We start from the raw sequence: 17,375 nt of genomic DNA on the forward strand, positions 1-17,375 counted from the left end.
TAGTCAAAAGAATACAAGATGGGGAACCACAACACCTGACTTGGCTCAAGAGACACAGTCCTCTTCTCTAGTTCTCCTTTCCACTCTCCTTCTCCCTCTCCTCCATCTCTTCTTTCTCCATCCCTGATGCCTTAGAGTCCTTTCTTCTGGACCCTTGAGGGAGGGTGCTGTCCAAGGTTCTGTCCTCTTTGAGTTTAGCCATTCACAGGTCTGCATCCACTTAATTCTATATCAGCATCTAACCACTCTAACGTTCCATCTGACTCACAGGAATAGAACGAGAGATTTTTTTTTAAGTATAAGAGACTTTGCTCAAATTTAGATAAATTATATATTCTGCTGTCCATGACTGATAAAGATAAGATCTTTCCCCCATAAGCTCTACAAGGGCAGCGACTATTTTCCTTTTTTCATATTTGTATCTCCAGAGCTTAGCACAGTATCTAGAATATAGTTGGTGATTAATAAATGTTTATCAATTGATGGCTTTCCCTCTCATGACCACAGTGAAACGCCTAGACCTAGTTAAAGGGAAAAGTGTCAAGTTATGAATAAGAATATGTGCATGTTAGATGGAGTGAAGGGTGGCCTTCTATTCTTTCAGTCTTACTTTCTATTCCAGGTAAGGGAACTAATTTGAGGGATTGCATGTGGATAGAGGTGGGAAGAGGTCAGAAATTATAGGAGTAAATCTAAGATACTCTGACCATGCAGCAACTGATTTACAACAGCAACAACAGAACTAGCATTGGGGCAGCTGGGTGGCTTAGTGGATAGAGATCCAGGGTTCAAATCTGGCCTCAGATAATTCCTAGCTGTGTGACCCTGGACAAGTCACTTAACCCCAATTGCCCAGCCCTTACTGCTCTCTTGCCTTAGAAATGACACTTAGTATCAATTCTAAAGTAGAAGGGGAGAAAAAAGTAACTGCCACTTATCTAGCACTTTAAGGTTTACAAAAACATCTTTATACATATTATCTTATTTGATCAAAACATATTTGGTTAGAGTATCACTAATCCCATTTTACAGATGAGGAAACTGTGGCTCAGAGAGATTTAGTAGTTTTCCCCTGTTCACACAGCTGGTTAAAGATCTAAGGCCAGGGTTGACTCCATAGACTAACTCTCTGTGAAGCTCTCATTAGTCCTTCGTTGTCATCCCATACACCCTGAGCAATAATAGTTCTAGCCCTTCTTTGATTCTCCATTTTTCTCCCAAACCCAACAAATCTTTTCTTTGTTATCCTCTTCATCTATTGCTGGACTCATTTCACGTTGAATGCTAGGACTGCTTATGGTATCCTTACAGGACTGCACCATGTTTTTGTACTCAGCCACCATTATCTGGCCTTGCTTTCATCTTCTGTTCATGTCTTTTCAGAATTAGATTGGATCAATGACTTCCCTGTGGCTCTACATTGGTTTCTCTAGACAATTCTTCCTTTTCCCCCTCATCAGAATTGTTTCTCTTAGACTTCAGTTCTTCAGAAGATGCCCTCCTTCCAAAGGCTGATTTCCTCTTTAGAATTTTAATCCAGGGGAGCTTACTTACCCTTTCTTTGAACCCTTTAAGATCTGTTGGCCCCAAATCTAGAGTACATGCTGTATAATTATTATTACTGCCTACCTTACAGGGTTATTGTAAAGATAAAAGGGTATAATCATCTTGAAAGGGGGAAATGGTTTGAAAAATTGAAAAGGGCAATATAGATACATTATCATTATTATAATTACATATGGCATGCTGATTTGTTGAAATGTCATCAAAGTAGAAGTCATTGATCAGGCTTTCACATCATGTTTCCTCTCAACACTTTTTTATGAAGCTGGAGTCATCAGCTGAGAAATCTCTTTGTCCCTCTGTTCTGTCTTTATCCAGCTCTTATTTCTGTGTATTCTCTCCAATTGTTCTCTATTCCTCAACTTGCTTTTAACTGTCAATTGCCAAAACTACCTCTATCCCCTCATTTAAACCTCATGGGGGTGGGGTGCCGCAGCTGGGTGGCTCCGTGGATTGAGAGCCAGGCCTAGAGACAGAAGGCCCTGGGTTCAAATACTGGCCTCAGACACTTCCTAGCTGTGTGGTCCTGGGCAATTTGCCTGACCCTTACCATTCTTCTGCCCATTCACTTTTCCTCTATGCTTTTCAAGTCTCCATATGTCAGTTTTTCTAGATTTGGTTGCTTTCCATATCCCTGCCTCCGGTAGAATTTTATTCCTTCTAATTTAATATGATCTAAGAATCCAGAAAACCAAACTTGCTATGATTATACCTAAAATAAATATGAAATAGTGCTTTATCCTAAATGAGTGACCAACAAATATTTATTACTTTAGAAAGGCAGCTAGGAGGTGCAGTGCATGCAATTAGGAAGATTGGAATTCAAATTTGACCCTCGGTAATTCATTTAACCTCGGTTTTCTCAATGGTAAAATAGGAATAATGATAATAATAATAACAGCATCTGCCTCTCAGGGTTGCTGTGAGGACGTAATCATATTTGTAAAGTATTTTGCAAACCCAAAAGAGCTATACATCATAAAACTTTAAAACTGTAAAAAGACTTTTCTGATAAGTGTTGGCTGCTGTTGCTGCTATTGTTGTTGTTGTTGTTGTTGTTTTTTATCACTATTATTATTCCTGCAAGGACCTAAACAACTCCAGCTTTTAGTTCTTGGATTTTGCAATGTCAATATTTGCTGCTAGGAGGCTTGTCCATTTCCTTCCTGGTTCTCCCATGTCAACAATAAATGATTCACATTTTATACTGAATTAGCTGCAGAAGGTCAACTAAAAGCAAGGATCTTTGGGAAAGGGACAAATAGAGGACTCTGGGTATAAATACGTGGGAGAAGCACCAGAAAAAGGGGTATAGATAGGCGAGTCAAAAACAGACTTTACAGTTTTACCTAGGGTCAACATGGATTATTTAGCAGGTAATGCCACTAACCAAACCAATAAATCTTGGTTTAATCTGTGCCCCTCCCAGCCCCACCCCAGGAAACTATGTTAGGTTCTCCGCCAAATACAAGACCACATCAAAGGCTATAAATGCCAAGGATATAATTATGGACTAATGTGCACTGGAGGTGGGGCTACATCAGGGGGAAACTGCTTTGGAAAGTGTTCAGTTCTGATTAAGAAGACTTATGGTTTCCTTTCCCTTCCTTTGCTCATTTATTGGTCACTTTAGGAAGCTGCACAGGATTCTAGATTCAGAGCTGGAAGAAGCTTCAGAAGTCATTGAGTACAATCTCTTCATTTTACAAATGGGGAAAGAGAAGCCCAAAGGGATTAAGTCATGTGCCCAAGGTCACACAGTAATAATTAGGAGAATCAGAATTCATACTTTTGGGGGCAGCTGGGTGGCTCAGTGGATTGAGAGCCAGATCTAGAGATGGGAGATCCTGGGTTCAAATATGGTCTCAGACACTTCCTAGCTGTGTGACTCTGGCAAGTTTAAATAACTCCCCTTGCCTAAGCCTTACTTCTCTCTTGGAACCAAAGTATATGTTGATTCCAAGGTACCACAAGAAAGGAGAAGGTCAAATATTATCATGGCTTTCAAAAAAGGGAATAGAACAGCATCTACAAACCATAGGCCAGTAAGCATGACTTGGATTCCTATAAAAATTTGAGAATGGATCATTAAAGAAAGTTGGCAAATATCTCGAAAGGGAAACATTGATTCCAAAGAACCAGCATGACTTCATCAAGAATAGGTCATGTCACTAATATGGAATTGTTTTACATGACTGCACACGTATAACCTATATGAAACTGCTTGCCTCTCAACAAGGGATGAGGGAAGGGAGAGAGGGAAAGAATATGGAACTAAAAAAAAACTTAAAGCAAATGTTAAACATTTTTACATGTATTTGGAAAAAATAAAATATATTTTTAAAAAAGAATAGTTCATGTTAGGCTAACTTCCTCTTGGGTTGTTGTTGTTGTTGTTGTTTTTAACAGGACTGCTAAGCTAGTAGGTGAGAGGAATACTGTGGATATACCTTACCTAGATTTTAGCAAAGCTTTTGAGAAAACATAATCAGATGGATTTAGAGCTGCTTGGATGGCCAGACTCAAAGAGTAGTTCTTAGCAATTCAGTGTCAGCATGACAGGAGATTACCAGTGAAGTATATCCCAATGAGCTATGCTTGGCATTATGCTATTTATCACTTTTATCAGCGACTTTGATAAAGGAATGCTTATCTAATCTGCACATCACACAAAGGTGGTACAGTTTACTATAACACACCAAATGACAGTCAGGATTCAAAAGGGTCTTAACAGGCTAGAGCATTGCCTGAATGAAATAAAATAAAATTCAAAAGGGAAAAATAAAACTCTTGCATTTGGGTACAAAAAATGAACTTTACAATAATTATAAGATGAGGAGGAGGGAAGTAACAAGCATTAAGTGCTGGACACTGTGCTTATCACTTTACAAATATTAACTCGTTTGATCATACGATCAGTTATACAACCAGAAGTTGTGTTAAGAAAGATTCAGATTTTAGTGGACTTTGAGCACAGTATAAGCCAGCAGTGTGAGGTGGCAGCCCAAAAAGGTAATGAGAATCTTGGGCTGCATTAAAGTGGGACACAGCTCCTGGGAATAGTAAGGTGGCAGTCCCACTGCACCCTCTCCTCACCAGACCTTGTCTGGAGTATTGTGTCCAGTTCTGGGCACCATGGAAGTAAAAAGGATATTGATAATCTGGAGAGTGTCTAGAGGAGGTTCCACTAATATGGGTCCTCGTCTATGGGGGCCATGGCTTTGAATCCATTGGCCTTAAGTCCGTAACATGGGAAAATTAGTTGAAGGAATTTATATATATATGTATATATAGATATAGATATAGATAGATAGATATAAATAGATANGCCAAAACTACCTCTATCCCCTCATTTAAACCTCATGGGGGTGGGGTGCCGCAGCTGGGTGGCTCCGTGGATTGAGAGCCAGGCCTAGAGACAGAAGGCCCTGGGTTCAAATACTGGCCTCAGACACTTCCTAGCTGTGTGGTCCTGGGCAATTTGCCTGACCCTTACCATTCTTCTGCCCATTCACTTTTCCTCTATGCTTTTCAAGTCTCCATATGTCAGTTTTTCTAGATTTGGTTGCTTTCCATATCCCTGCCTCCGGTAGAATTTTATTCCTTCTAATTTAATATGATCTAAGAATCCAGAAAACCAAACTTGCTATGATTATACCTAAAATAAATATGAAATAGTGCTTTATCCTAAATGAGTGACCAACAAATATTTATTACTTTAGAAAGGCAGCTAGGAGGTGCAGTGCATGCAATTAGGAAGATTGGAATTCAAATTTGACCCTCGGTAATTCATTTAACCTCGGTTTTCTCAATGGTAAAATAGGAATAATGATAATAATAATAACAGCATCTGCCTCTCAGGGTTGCTGTGAGGACGTAATCATATTTGTAAAGTATTTTGCAAACCCAAAAGAGCTATACATCATAAAACTTTAAAACTGTAAAAAGACTTTTCTGATAAGTGTTGGCTGCTGTTGCTGCTATTGTTGTTGTTGTTGTTGTTGTTTTTTATCACTATTATTATTCCTGCAAGGACCTAAACAACTCCAGCTTTTAGTTCTTGGATTTTGCAATGTCAATATTTGCTGCTAGGAGGCTTGTCCATTTCCTTCCTGGTTCTTCCATGTCAACAATAAATGATTCACATTTTATACTGAATTAGCTGCAGAAGGTCAACTAAAAGCAAGGATCTTTGGGAAAGGGACAAATAGAGGACTCTGGGTATAAATACGTGGGAGAAGCACCAGAAAAAGGGGTATAGATAGGCGAGTCAAAAACAGACTTTACAGTTTTACCTAGGGTCAACATGGATTATTTAGCAGGTAATGCCACTAACCAAACCAATAAATCTTGGTTTAATCTGTGCCCCTCCCAGCCCCACCCCAGGAAACTATGTTAGGTTCTCCGCCAAATACAAGACCACATCAAAGGCTATAAATGCCAAGGATATAATTATGGACTAATGTGCACTGGAGGTGGGGCTACATCAGGGGGAAACTGCTTTGGAAAGTGTTCAGTTCTGATTAAGAAGACTTATGGTTTCCTTTCCCTTCCTTTGCTCATTTATTGGTCACTTTAGGAAGCTGCACAGGATTCTAGATTCAGAGCTGGAAGAAGCTTCAGAAGTCATTGAGTACAATCTCTTCATTTTACAAATGGGGAAAGAGAAGCCCAAAGGGATTAAGTCATGTGCCCAAGGTCACACAGTAATAATTAGGAGAATCAGAATTCATACTTTTGGGGGCAGCTGGGTGGCTCAGTGGATTGAGAGCCAGATCTAGAGATGGGAGATCCTGGGTTCAAATATGGTCTCAGACACTTCCTAGCTGTGTGACTCTGGCAAGTTTAAATAACTCCCCTTGCCTAAGCCTTACTTCTCTCTTGGAACCAAAGTATATGTTGATTCCAAGGTACCACAAGAAAGGAGAAGGTCAAATATTATCATGGCTTTCAAAAAAGGGAATAGAACAGCATCTACAAACCATAGGCCAGTAAGCATGACTTGGATTCCTATAAAAATTTGAGAATGGATCATTAAAGAAAGTTGGCAAATATCTCGAAAGGGAAACATTGATTCCAAAGAACCAGCATGACTTCATCAAGAATAGGTCATGTCACTAATATGGAATTGTTTTACATGACTGCACACGTATAACCTATATGAAACTGCTTGCCTCTCAACAAGGGATGAGGGAAGGGAGAGAGGGAAAGAATATGGAACTAAAAAAAAACTTAAAGCAAATGTTAAACATTTTTACATGTATTTGGAAAAAATAAAATATATTTTTAAAAAAGAATAGTTCATGTTAGGCTAACTTCCTCTTGGGTTGTTGTTGTTGTTGTTGTTTTTAACAGGACTGCTAAGCTAGTAGGTGAGAGGAATACTGTGGATATACCTTACCTAGATTTTAGCAAAGCTTTTGAGAAAACATAATCAGATGGATTTAGAGCTGCTTGGATGGCCAGACTCAAAGAGTAGTTCTTAGCAATTCAGTGTCAGCATGACAGGAGATTACCAGTGAAGTATATCCCAATGAGCTATGCTTGGCATTATGCTATTTATCACTTTTATCAGCGACTTTGATAAAGGAATGCTTATCTAATCTGCACATCACACAAAGGTGGTACAGTTTACTATAACACACCAAATGACAGTCAGGATTCAAAAGGGTCTTAACAGGCTAGAGCATTGCCTGAATGAAATAAAATAAAATTCAAAAGGGAAAAATAAAACTCTTGCATTTGGGTACAAAAAATGAACTTTACAATAATTATAAGATGAGGAGGAGGGAAGTAACAAGCATTAAGTGCTGGACACTGTGCTTATCACTTTACAAATATTAACTCGTTTGATCATACGATCAGTTATACAACCAGAAGTTGTGTTAAGAAAGATTCAGATTTTAGTGGACTTTGAGCACAGTATAAGCCAGCAGTGTGAGGTGGCAGCCCAAAAAGGTAATGAGAATCTTGGGCTGCATTAAAGTGGGACACAGCTCCTGGGAATAGTAAGGTGGCAGTCCCACTGCACCCTCTCCTCACCAGACCTTGTCTGGAGTATTGTGTCCAGTTCTGGGCACCATGGAAGTAAAAAGGATATTGATAATCTGGAGAGTGTCTAGAGGAGGTTCCACTAATATGGGTCCTCGTCTATGGGGGCCATGGCTTTGAATCCATTGGCCTTAAGTCCGTAACATGGGAAAATTAGTTGAAGGAATTTATATATATATGTATATATAGATATAGATATAGATAGATAGATATAAATAGATATTCATTTATTTATATTTATATAATATATATAACATATAATATATTTATGTATTATATAATTTATATAAAATATAAAATATATAATTACTTATGTATTTCTATATAATTTATATGTGAATAATTTATATATTTCTACATGTTTTTTACATATTTACATATTGACATTCAGGTATTAAAGGGCTGCCATGTGGGATTAGATTTGCTCTGTTTGGCCCCAAAGGATAGATATGAGAGCAACAAGTAACAGTTGTGAATAGGCAATTTTAAGGATAGTATCTGGGGAAAAAACAACTACCTAACCATTGGAGCTGTCCAAAAATGGAATGTGGAGGTGGGTTGGATTTTACCTCCTTTTAACAGAAGATAGACAACCATTTAGCAAATGCATTATAAGGAGAATTTCATGCGTGTGTGGGTTGGTCTAAGTGTGTGCTCAGGTCACTCGCAGTTCTCAGATTCCATCACTTTTAGCCTTAGGACTTTCCCTCTCCTCATCCCCTGCACCCCCACTTTCAGGAAAGATGCTTTTTGAAAAGTGAATCAGTGAAACCCTCAGGAAAAGCTAAAGATCTTTGCAGTCCATCCAAAAAAGAAGCCTCTTACCTAGAGTGATTAAACTGACCAGCATCTGCTGAATTTTTAATTTTCTTTTTTTATCTACCGATTTGATTTACATCAAAAATCAAACCTAAGCAGCGTTATGGGATTTCCATGCTCCGCTGTGCTGCCCCCTAGTGGTGATGGATTCATTCAGCCCTAACTGGTCTCCCCTGCCACAATTGAAGAAAAGATTCTGTCTTGAACGTGGAAGATTATGTTCCTGCCCCACCCTCAGTAGGCTATTTGGTGTATTTTCACAGTTATGGGGATAGGTATACGGAACCCTCTGTCAGTCTGAATTCCCCAAAGATCGTCCTATCAAGGAGAGGAACCCAGGCTCATAAAATCAGAGTTGGAAAGGATCCCAGAGACGATCCCATCCAACTCCCTCATTTTATAGATGGCAAAATTGAGGCTAGAGAGGGTAAGTGGCTTGTTCAGGGTACTCGAGGTGGCAGTTTAAGTCCAGATCTTCTTGACATCAAACTCAATGCTCTTTCCACTACATTATGCTATATTACATTTTGGGAATCAGGAAGCCTAACTTCTAGTCCCTAAATGGCCACTGGCAAATTCACAAATGTGGAAAATGCATTATACCTCCCTTTTCCTCAGTTTCCTCCTCTGTAAAATAAGTTTATTGAACTAGATGGTTTTTAAGGTCCCTTTTGAATCTAAGGTTGTATGAGAATATGCCAAAAGAGCAACTTATAGGTCTTAATAAATAATTCATTTATCTTTTTGTAAATAAATACATAAGAATATTATAGGAATTTCTATATAATGCCCCATAACTAACTATAATTTTAAGTATTTTATCATTCTGCTAGATTGTAAGCTCCAGGAGGGCGGTTCGGGCACCACAATGTCTTAGCTAAACTTTGTTTCCACCATCACTTACACAATACCCTGCCCACAGCAGGTGCTTATGAATATACATTTTAAGTAGTTTAAAAATAATGATAAAATATCACTATTACTGGATCTCTCTATAACCTCCAGGCCAGTCAATCAATGAAGTAGCTAGATACAGGAGTCTTCAATCTCAGACCCACAAGCTTCTGGTAGATAGACTTCATGGATTCTGTGAAATTGGATGGGAGAGGGTGGGGATTACATCTTTATTTTCACTCATACTTAATATTTCCTTCAATTATAAATTCAAAAATTATTCTGAGGAAAGATCCATAAGTTTCACAGACCTGCCCAAGGGGTTTTCCATCTCTCTCTCTCTCTCTCTCCCCCTCCCTTCCTTGCTCTCCCTCTCCCTCCCTCCCTTTCTCTCTGTCTCTGTCTCTCTGTCTACTTCTCTCTCTTTCTCTCCATCTGTCTGTCTATCTGTCTCTCTCTCTCTCTCTCTCTCTCTCTCACACACACACACACACACACTCTCTCTCACACTCAGTAAAGAACCCCTGAGTTAGAAGACAAAAAAAAATTCTATGCTTCCAGATTCCAACATTTATCCTCCAGATTTTCAACTCTGACCCAGACCCTTTCAGACCCCTATCCAGATCCCTATCTCTGTCCTCTTCCATTTTAATCTGCTTTGTATATATTTTATATTTACTTATCTATAGAAATGCTATTTCCAGTCTAGTAAAATATACACTCCTTAAGGATAAGAAATGTTTACATTTATCTTTGTTTTTCCACTGTCTTAAATATAGCAGATGCTAATTGGATTGAATTTTTAAAAATATACAAGGGGGTACAAGTTAGGTGGCTCAGTGGATTGGGAGCCAGCTCTAGAGATGGGAGGTCCTAGTTCAAATCTAGCCTCCAACATTTCCTAGCTTTGTGACCCTGAACAAGTCACTTAACGTCTATTGCCTAGCCTTTGCCACTCTTCTGCATTGGAACCAATACACAATATTGATTCTAAGACAGAAGATGAGGGTTTTTTTTTAAAAAAAAGGATATAAGATTGGGTGGGACAGGAGGTAAGAAATGAAATTGAGCTATAGTCTGTGATCGTTGGAACAATTTTCCTCATTAGGATTGAAGCTGTGACCTCAGTCTCTTGTGTTTAACTCAACAGAACTAAAGCACTAAGTTTCAAGCATATTCTGAAAAGTCTTAAGATAATTATTGAACATAGGACACTTGGATGACCTCATGGCCTAACATACTTCTTTTTTTTTTCCCTTTCTCCCTCGCAGGTGGACAGTCCCTTCAGTTCTGGGAGCCCTTCCAAAGGGTTCTTCTCTAGAGGCCCTCAGCACCGGCCCTCCAGCCCTGTGTCAGCCCCTGTGAGGGCCAGAAATAGCCCTGGCTCTCCCAAAACAGTGTTCCCATTCCCCTACCAAGAGTCTCCTCCCAGATCTCCACGTCGCATGAGCTTCAGTGGCATCTTTCGCTCCTCCTCCAAAGAGTCCTCCCCGAACTCCAACCCATCTACCTCACCTGGGGGAATCAAGTTTTTTTCCCGCTCGAGAAAAAGTAAGATATTGATCATATGGTTTCAAGTGGGTTCAGGGCTGCAGGTGAAACCATCCTTGGCTCTGTTTGCTGAAAAAAAAAAGCCGATGGTGATATTAATGGATCCAGTGACTACCCTGTGCAGATGACATAGGAACAGATAGTGATATGGGGGTCTGCCTTTCTCGTATGATAAGATGAAAACAACAAAAAACGTCAGTTTCCAGCTAATGTTTCTTGCCTTTTTTAGTTTCAAACCCAGAGGCTACATGCATCTTCTAAGATACAAGCTCTGTATATTTGGCTGTCTACACCATCCATATGTACATATAGACATAGAGAAGAAATGGTCTTCAAATATGCCCCCAAGATCTGGCAAAAAATCAAGGCTCTATCTCTCTAAATCCAGATGCCTTTGCCTAAGGACCAGCCAAATAAGACGTCACCTATGATACCTGGGTGTTCCTTTCTTACCTTTTTCTTCCCCTTTGGTTTGGCATTTACCAGGATCTCTGAGAGTAAGAAATTCAAGCTCAGTTGGCATTCTCTTAACTGAATGCCCCAAATAACAGCAGAAGGGATGTGCAGCTGGATTGGGGAGGGAGGAGGGAGGGAAAAGGCTGGCAGTGGAAATGTGTTCAGTATGTCAAAAGCAATGAGAAATATTTGGGCTTCATCTAATATTCATGAACTAGAATTTTCAAAAATCATAACTTTTTATATATTCAAGGCTAAAAACATTGATAACATAGCATTAGTCTGAGGAAAATCGTGAAGTAGACTTGGTCTGATTTCTGCTCTTCCTGTGACTCCCTTGTAACCCCATTTCAATTCTTCTCCACTCTAACCTAGCAGCCAATGTTTTATCATTATTCTGGTTCAGGACAGGATCTTATTAAGTAATTAATATATTAGCCCTGTCAGAACATCTTTTGAAAAAAGGACCTCAAGGGTTACACAAAAATAGTAAATAAGGCTTCTAATGATAGCATTATAGGCTCTGGGACAACTGAGTTGGGGAGATAGTTTAAGAATGGGAAGGGAGAGCTTTCTTGAAGCCCCATAATAAATACAGCATAGGTGAGGGCAACTGGGTGGTTCAATGGATTGAGAGCCAGGCCTAGAGATAGGAGGTCCTGGGTTCAAATTTTGGCCTAAGACACTTCCTAGCTGCATGACCCTGGGCAAGTCACTTAACCTTCATTGGCTAGCCCTTATCACTCTTCTGCTTGCACCCATTATGCATTATTGAGATGGAAGGTAAGGGTTTAAAATAATAATCCAGCAAGTCATTTCTTGTAAGGTTCACCATGCTGCAAAAGTTGCATGATAGAGGTATTATAAGTACATTTTGAGAGCAGAGAGAAAGGGCCTTTCCAGGTCATATATTGAGCATCAGAGCAGCTCATTTCGGGGCCAGGCAAACAACAACAACAACAACAACAAACAACTCCCGGGAACATAACCTACTTGGTAGGGAACCAGCTGTTTAATGTAGTTATTTGTCTATCCTGGTTTTGTGACATTCCAGATGGAAATAGTCAAAACAAAATTTCCTTAATCTCACTTGCTTCCAACATAAGGATACTTTCTTTAATGCTTTTAAGAAAGATCTCATGAAATTGGCCCAACAATGATGGAGCGTTGCAATTTCAAAGACTGGCTTTACACCAGCAGGTAGGTAATGGTGGGATGGAGCTCTGTAGGAAGGGCCAAGAATGGGCATCTGCCCCTGAGGTGGGATCTGGTTGATGCACGAGAGGTTTAATCCAGGAAAGTTAGTTTAGGATGGAGAGGAACCCACAAGCGTTGTCTAGACAGGCAGGTGCAGAGCCTGGGAGATCAGGAAGGATCATGAAGAGAAGAGAAGGGCAAAGCAAGCTCTGCTTCTAGAACCAAGAGTGGCCGCTTATCGTGAATGACCAAAGAGGGGTCGGAGGCCTGGAGGAGATGAGTCAGCTGGGATGTACCGCCAGATTTTGTGCTAGGTTCAAAAAGATAAAAAACAACCACAAAACCTTGTCCTCAGGGAGCTTACGTTCTTCCAGAATATAATATTCAATAATAGAAGTGAAGGGTTGGGGCTAAGAGGTTTGCATCCCTCTCTGAGGAAAACAGCAAATCATCAGGATTCCGAGCAGCCACCTGCTTCTGTTAAGCCCAGTTCTCTCCCTCTGAGTACGTAACTGCTACTCCTGAGACAGAATTAGCCATTTGACTGTCTTATTTTTTCCAACTGAAACACTTGCTCTCTTAGCTTCAGATTCAGTTAGGGAACAAGAGAGATACACAGCTGGCTTCGGATGTCCTTTGGGAAATTAAGCAGGATCGCATGATGTGGAAAATGTACCATTTACTCATTGAACACTGGAGCCAGGAGGCACCTTCAGCTTTCATCTAAGCTAGTGGCATCAAATTCAAATAAAAATGAGGGCCATTAAGCCATTTATAAGAATCCTTGTGGGTACATATTGACTTAGAAAACCACATGTTAATATCGTCTATGTTTTATTACATTTTATTTATTTTATTAAAATATTTCCCAATTCCAAAATTTCCAGATTCAAAATTTTAAACTGATTTGGGCCATGGGCTGCATGGCTAACACCTCTGATCTAAGCCAACTCCTTTCAATTTTGTAAATGTGGAAACTGGAGTAAAAAGAATAAGTAACTTGTCCAAGGTCACATGGATAACCAGAGGCTAGAATCGGGAATAGAACTCAGATCTCTTGACTAAGTTCGGTAAATCCTGTGCTTTCAATCAAGCCACAATGCCATGAGGAATCCATAGGAGAGCTCATCTCACAATGTTTCTGTCTCTCTCTATAATACATAGCCACATGCAACTTTAATCCCCAGAAATCTTTTCATCCTCTTTCTGCTATAAATACAATTCTTGGAAAGTTTTAGCCCTTACTTCATAACTCTTCCCTGAGCTTTTATATTCACCACCCAGGGCTATAGAAGAATTTGTCTACTCTTGATGTCGTCAGTGTTTCCAAAAGGGAGTTAAGATGAGAGTTCCCCCTCCCCTCTGGCCTTGTGTAATCAGTTTCTAGCGATTAGGAGTTCAAGTATTTGTTCAGGGAAAGGAAAATAGACTCTATTTCCCAAGATCACAGGCGCCTCAACCAAGTCAAACATATTAATAATAGAAACAAGGACCTCATTTGTCAAACATACTGAACACGCTCCATCGATCATTAGCTTGGATCCTTGGCCTGAGACTCTAGCATAGTCCACCAAACTCATTATCTTCCTTATTTAGATTTCCTAAGAGGGAGGTCTAGCATTTCCTCCCAAGGGTTGGTCTGTCTTCTAGTGGCTCCATCTAAGCTGTTTGTGTTGGTGTTTTGCTATTGGGACTTGAGGCTTAGTGCTCTCAACAAAGGACTTCCTGACTTGGTGGGGTTATGCCATATCTCCCCCCATTTCTATAGTTATGCCAGTGAAAATAGGTTATAATGAATTTGAAGTGTCTCCCCGCTTCAAGTTTCTCATCAGCGCTACTCAACTATTAAAGTGGTTTTTCCTTAAGTGCAGGTCTGACCACATCTGTCACTGTTCTCAGTAAATGTTAGTGGCTCCCTGTCATCCCCAAGGTCAAATATAAAATGCTCTGTTTGACTTTTTTTTTAATTTTTAAATAGTGGAGTTTTTTTCTTTCTTTTTTTTTTTTCCTTTTTAAAACCTTCCCAGGAAGGCAGGTAACATGATATAGTTTGCACATATAGAATCATATAACACATATTTCCATGTTCATCATGTTGTGAAATAAGACATATTAATTACACTAGAGAAAAATTCATAAGGAAATAAAGTGAAGAATGGTATACTTTGATCTGCATTTGGATTCCATCTGTTCCTTCCATGGGGATGGATATCTTTTTTTGTCATGAGTCCTTAGAGTTGTCCTAGATCCTTGCTTTGTGGATTACAGTTCAGTCATTCACAGATGATCATCATACATTATTGCTATTACTGTGTACAGTGTTCTCCTGGTTCTGCTCATCTCGCTTTGCATCAGTTCATATAAGTCTTTGCAGGCTTTTTTGTGATTGTCTTGTCTTTTCTTATTGCCTTTTAAAGCCCTTCTTAAACTGACTCCTTCCTATCTTTACACTCTTCTTACACTTTACTCCCTCTACATATTCCATAGTCTAGTGGTACTGATTTCCTTGCTGTTCCTTGCACACTCCATCTCAGATCCTGGGCATTTTTCTGTGTCTGATGCCTGGAATTCTCATCCTCTTGGCTTCCCTGGCTTCCTTCAAGTCTCTCAAATCCTACCTTCAAAAGTCTTTCCTAATCATCCTTAATGCTTGTGCCTTTCTTCTGAGATTACCTCAGGTTTACTTTGCAAATATCTTCTCTGTACCCAGGCATGTTGTCTCACCCATTAGAATCTGAATTCCTTTTGTCTTTCTTTATATACTTAGTGGCTTGACACATAATAAATGTTTATTAATAAATGCTTGTTGACCAACAGACTGAACTTAGACAAACCATAAAATCAGAAAAGAGCATCAAGCCCAGGAGGTGTGTATTGTAGAAATGGAAATGTTTATACGAAAAAACCAGGAATGTTTATTTATCTTGGAGAAGAGAATACTTAGGTAGAACAGGATAGCTGTTGAAGGGCTGTCATGTTGAGGAGGGATTAGACTTATTTTATTTGGCCATCAGAGGGCAGAACCAGGAAGGATGGGGGAAATCTGTAAAGAGGCACATTTAGGCTTGTTATAAAGAAAAGCTTTCTAATAGCTTTTATTATTCAGTAATTTCAGCCATGTTTAACTCATTGTAACCCCAATTAGGTTTTCTTCTGGCAAAGATGCTGAAGTGGTTTGTCATTTCCTTCTCTGTTTCATTTTATAGATGAAGAAACTGAGGTTAAAGGGTTAAGTGATTTGCCCAAGGTTACACAGCTAGTAAGTGTCAGAGGTCAGATTTGAACTCAGGAAGAGGAGTGTGCCTGACTCCAGACCTACCTAGACCAACTCTACCTAGTTGTCCCTCCTATTAGCTAAAGAAATCCAAAATTAGAATGGGTTGCTCAGAAAGCTGGTGAGTTTCCCCTCTTTGGAAGCCTTTCAAATGAACCTCGATGATCTCTTATTGGATGTTGGTTGGACCAGATGGCTGCTAAGATTCCTTCCCACTCTCAAAATTCTATAATTCCACAAAATGAGGAGGAACAGTCTCACCTGATCTACCTTGGCGACAATTAGGGTTTGTGATGGTGGCAGTTTAAGCAATAGCCCATTACATTGTTCTCATCCCCTGCCTCTTTTTGACTGCATCTTAAAATGTGGCATAGGGTCCTGCTAAAGGTCAAAGTAGAGGGCGATTATCTAAATACACCATGAGCTGGGATCTGCTAGTGGGTGAAGACACTAAAGAGTAAACCTTGAAATGAGGCTCATGTTCTTGCCAGCTTCCAAGAAGAGATTAAGACCAACGTCCTAGTTCCCCTAGTCTAGGTTGTGCTATATTTGTCTATTTCTAGTCATCTAATAAGGACAGAAAGAAGGGGGGCAATGACAGAGCCATGAAAAGTATCCATGCTGGGGGCAGGAGGAGGAAGAGCCAATAAAGTAGAAGAGTGAGAAGAGGGGAACCAGAATGGATAGTCAAATGGCAGGGGAGGGATATGGACTTTAAGGGGTTAAGGAATGAATAGTACAGAGAAATTGGAGGCAGGGGACATTTACTTCCCTTTGAAAAAGGGACCCAGAAAGAAAATAGTGGCTTGAGGGTCAGAAGAAGCAATTTTGAGGATAAGGGAGACCTGCCTAGAGACAGCTAGCTAGCACAGTGGATAGAATTCTGGGCTTGGAATCAGGAAGACCTGAGTACAAATACAGTTTTAGATGCTTCCTACCTGTGAGACCTTAAGCAAGTCACTTAACTCATCTATTTTAGTTTCTTTAACTCTCAAGTGGGGATCATAATAGCACCTACTTCAGAGGGTTGTCATGAACATCAAATAAGGTGATATTTTTTAAGTGCTTAGCACACAGGCCTTTAATAATGCTTAATTCTTTATTCAAATATTTATTTTCTTTTATTGTTGCTCAGTGTGTCCAATTCTTCATGACCCCATTTGGGGTTTTCTTGGCAAATTCTAGAGTGATTTGCCATTTCCTTCTCCTTTACAGATGAGGAAACTGAGACAAATAGGGTTAAGTGACTTCCCTTAACTGTGCCCAGGATCACGCAAGGATAATGAAGTGACAAAGCCAGGACTTTGGGTTTCAGATCCATTATTTACACTGTCTACTTCCTAAGGATGTTATGGGGGAACGTGCTTTTGTAAACCTTAAACTCCTAGGGAAGTGTGAGCCCTTGATGACAGTGCTCTGCTAGGGGCAGTATTGTGATTTTAGGAGGTACTTAACAAATGTTTGAGGCTAATGTTGTAAGTGCCTGAACACACACACAAACTCTCTCTCTCTCTCTCTCTCTCTCTCTCTCTCTCTCTCTCTCTCTCTCTCTCTCTCTCTCTCTCTCTCT

At 39.7% G+C, this 17,375-nt stretch overlaps 1 protein-coding gene across 3 annotated transcripts in view; it reads left to right on the plus strand.

Annotated features, from left to right (window-relative positions):
- Positions 1-17,375, plus strand: part of PRKAG2 (protein kinase AMP-activated non-catalytic subunit gamma 2) — a 472,166-nt gene that overhangs the window by 192,946 nt on the left and 261,845 nt on the right. For all 3 annotated transcript variants that reach the window (XM_044677448.1, XM_044677446.1, XM_044677447.1), the window contains exon 3: positions 10,599-10,878. In XM_044677448.1, coding sequence (XP_044533383.1) covers positions 10,599-10,878 — 280 coding nt within the window. The remainder of the gene's footprint in view (positions 1-10,598; positions 10,879-17,375) is intronic.

Source organism: Gracilinanus agilis, chromosome 5 (assembly GCF_016433145.1).
Source record: "Gracilinanus agilis isolate LMUSP501 chromosome 5, AgileGrace, whole genome shotgun sequence".
In the NCBI taxonomy this organism is placed as follows: Eukaryota; Metazoa; Chordata; class Mammalia; order Didelphimorphia; family Didelphidae; genus Gracilinanus; species Gracilinanus agilis.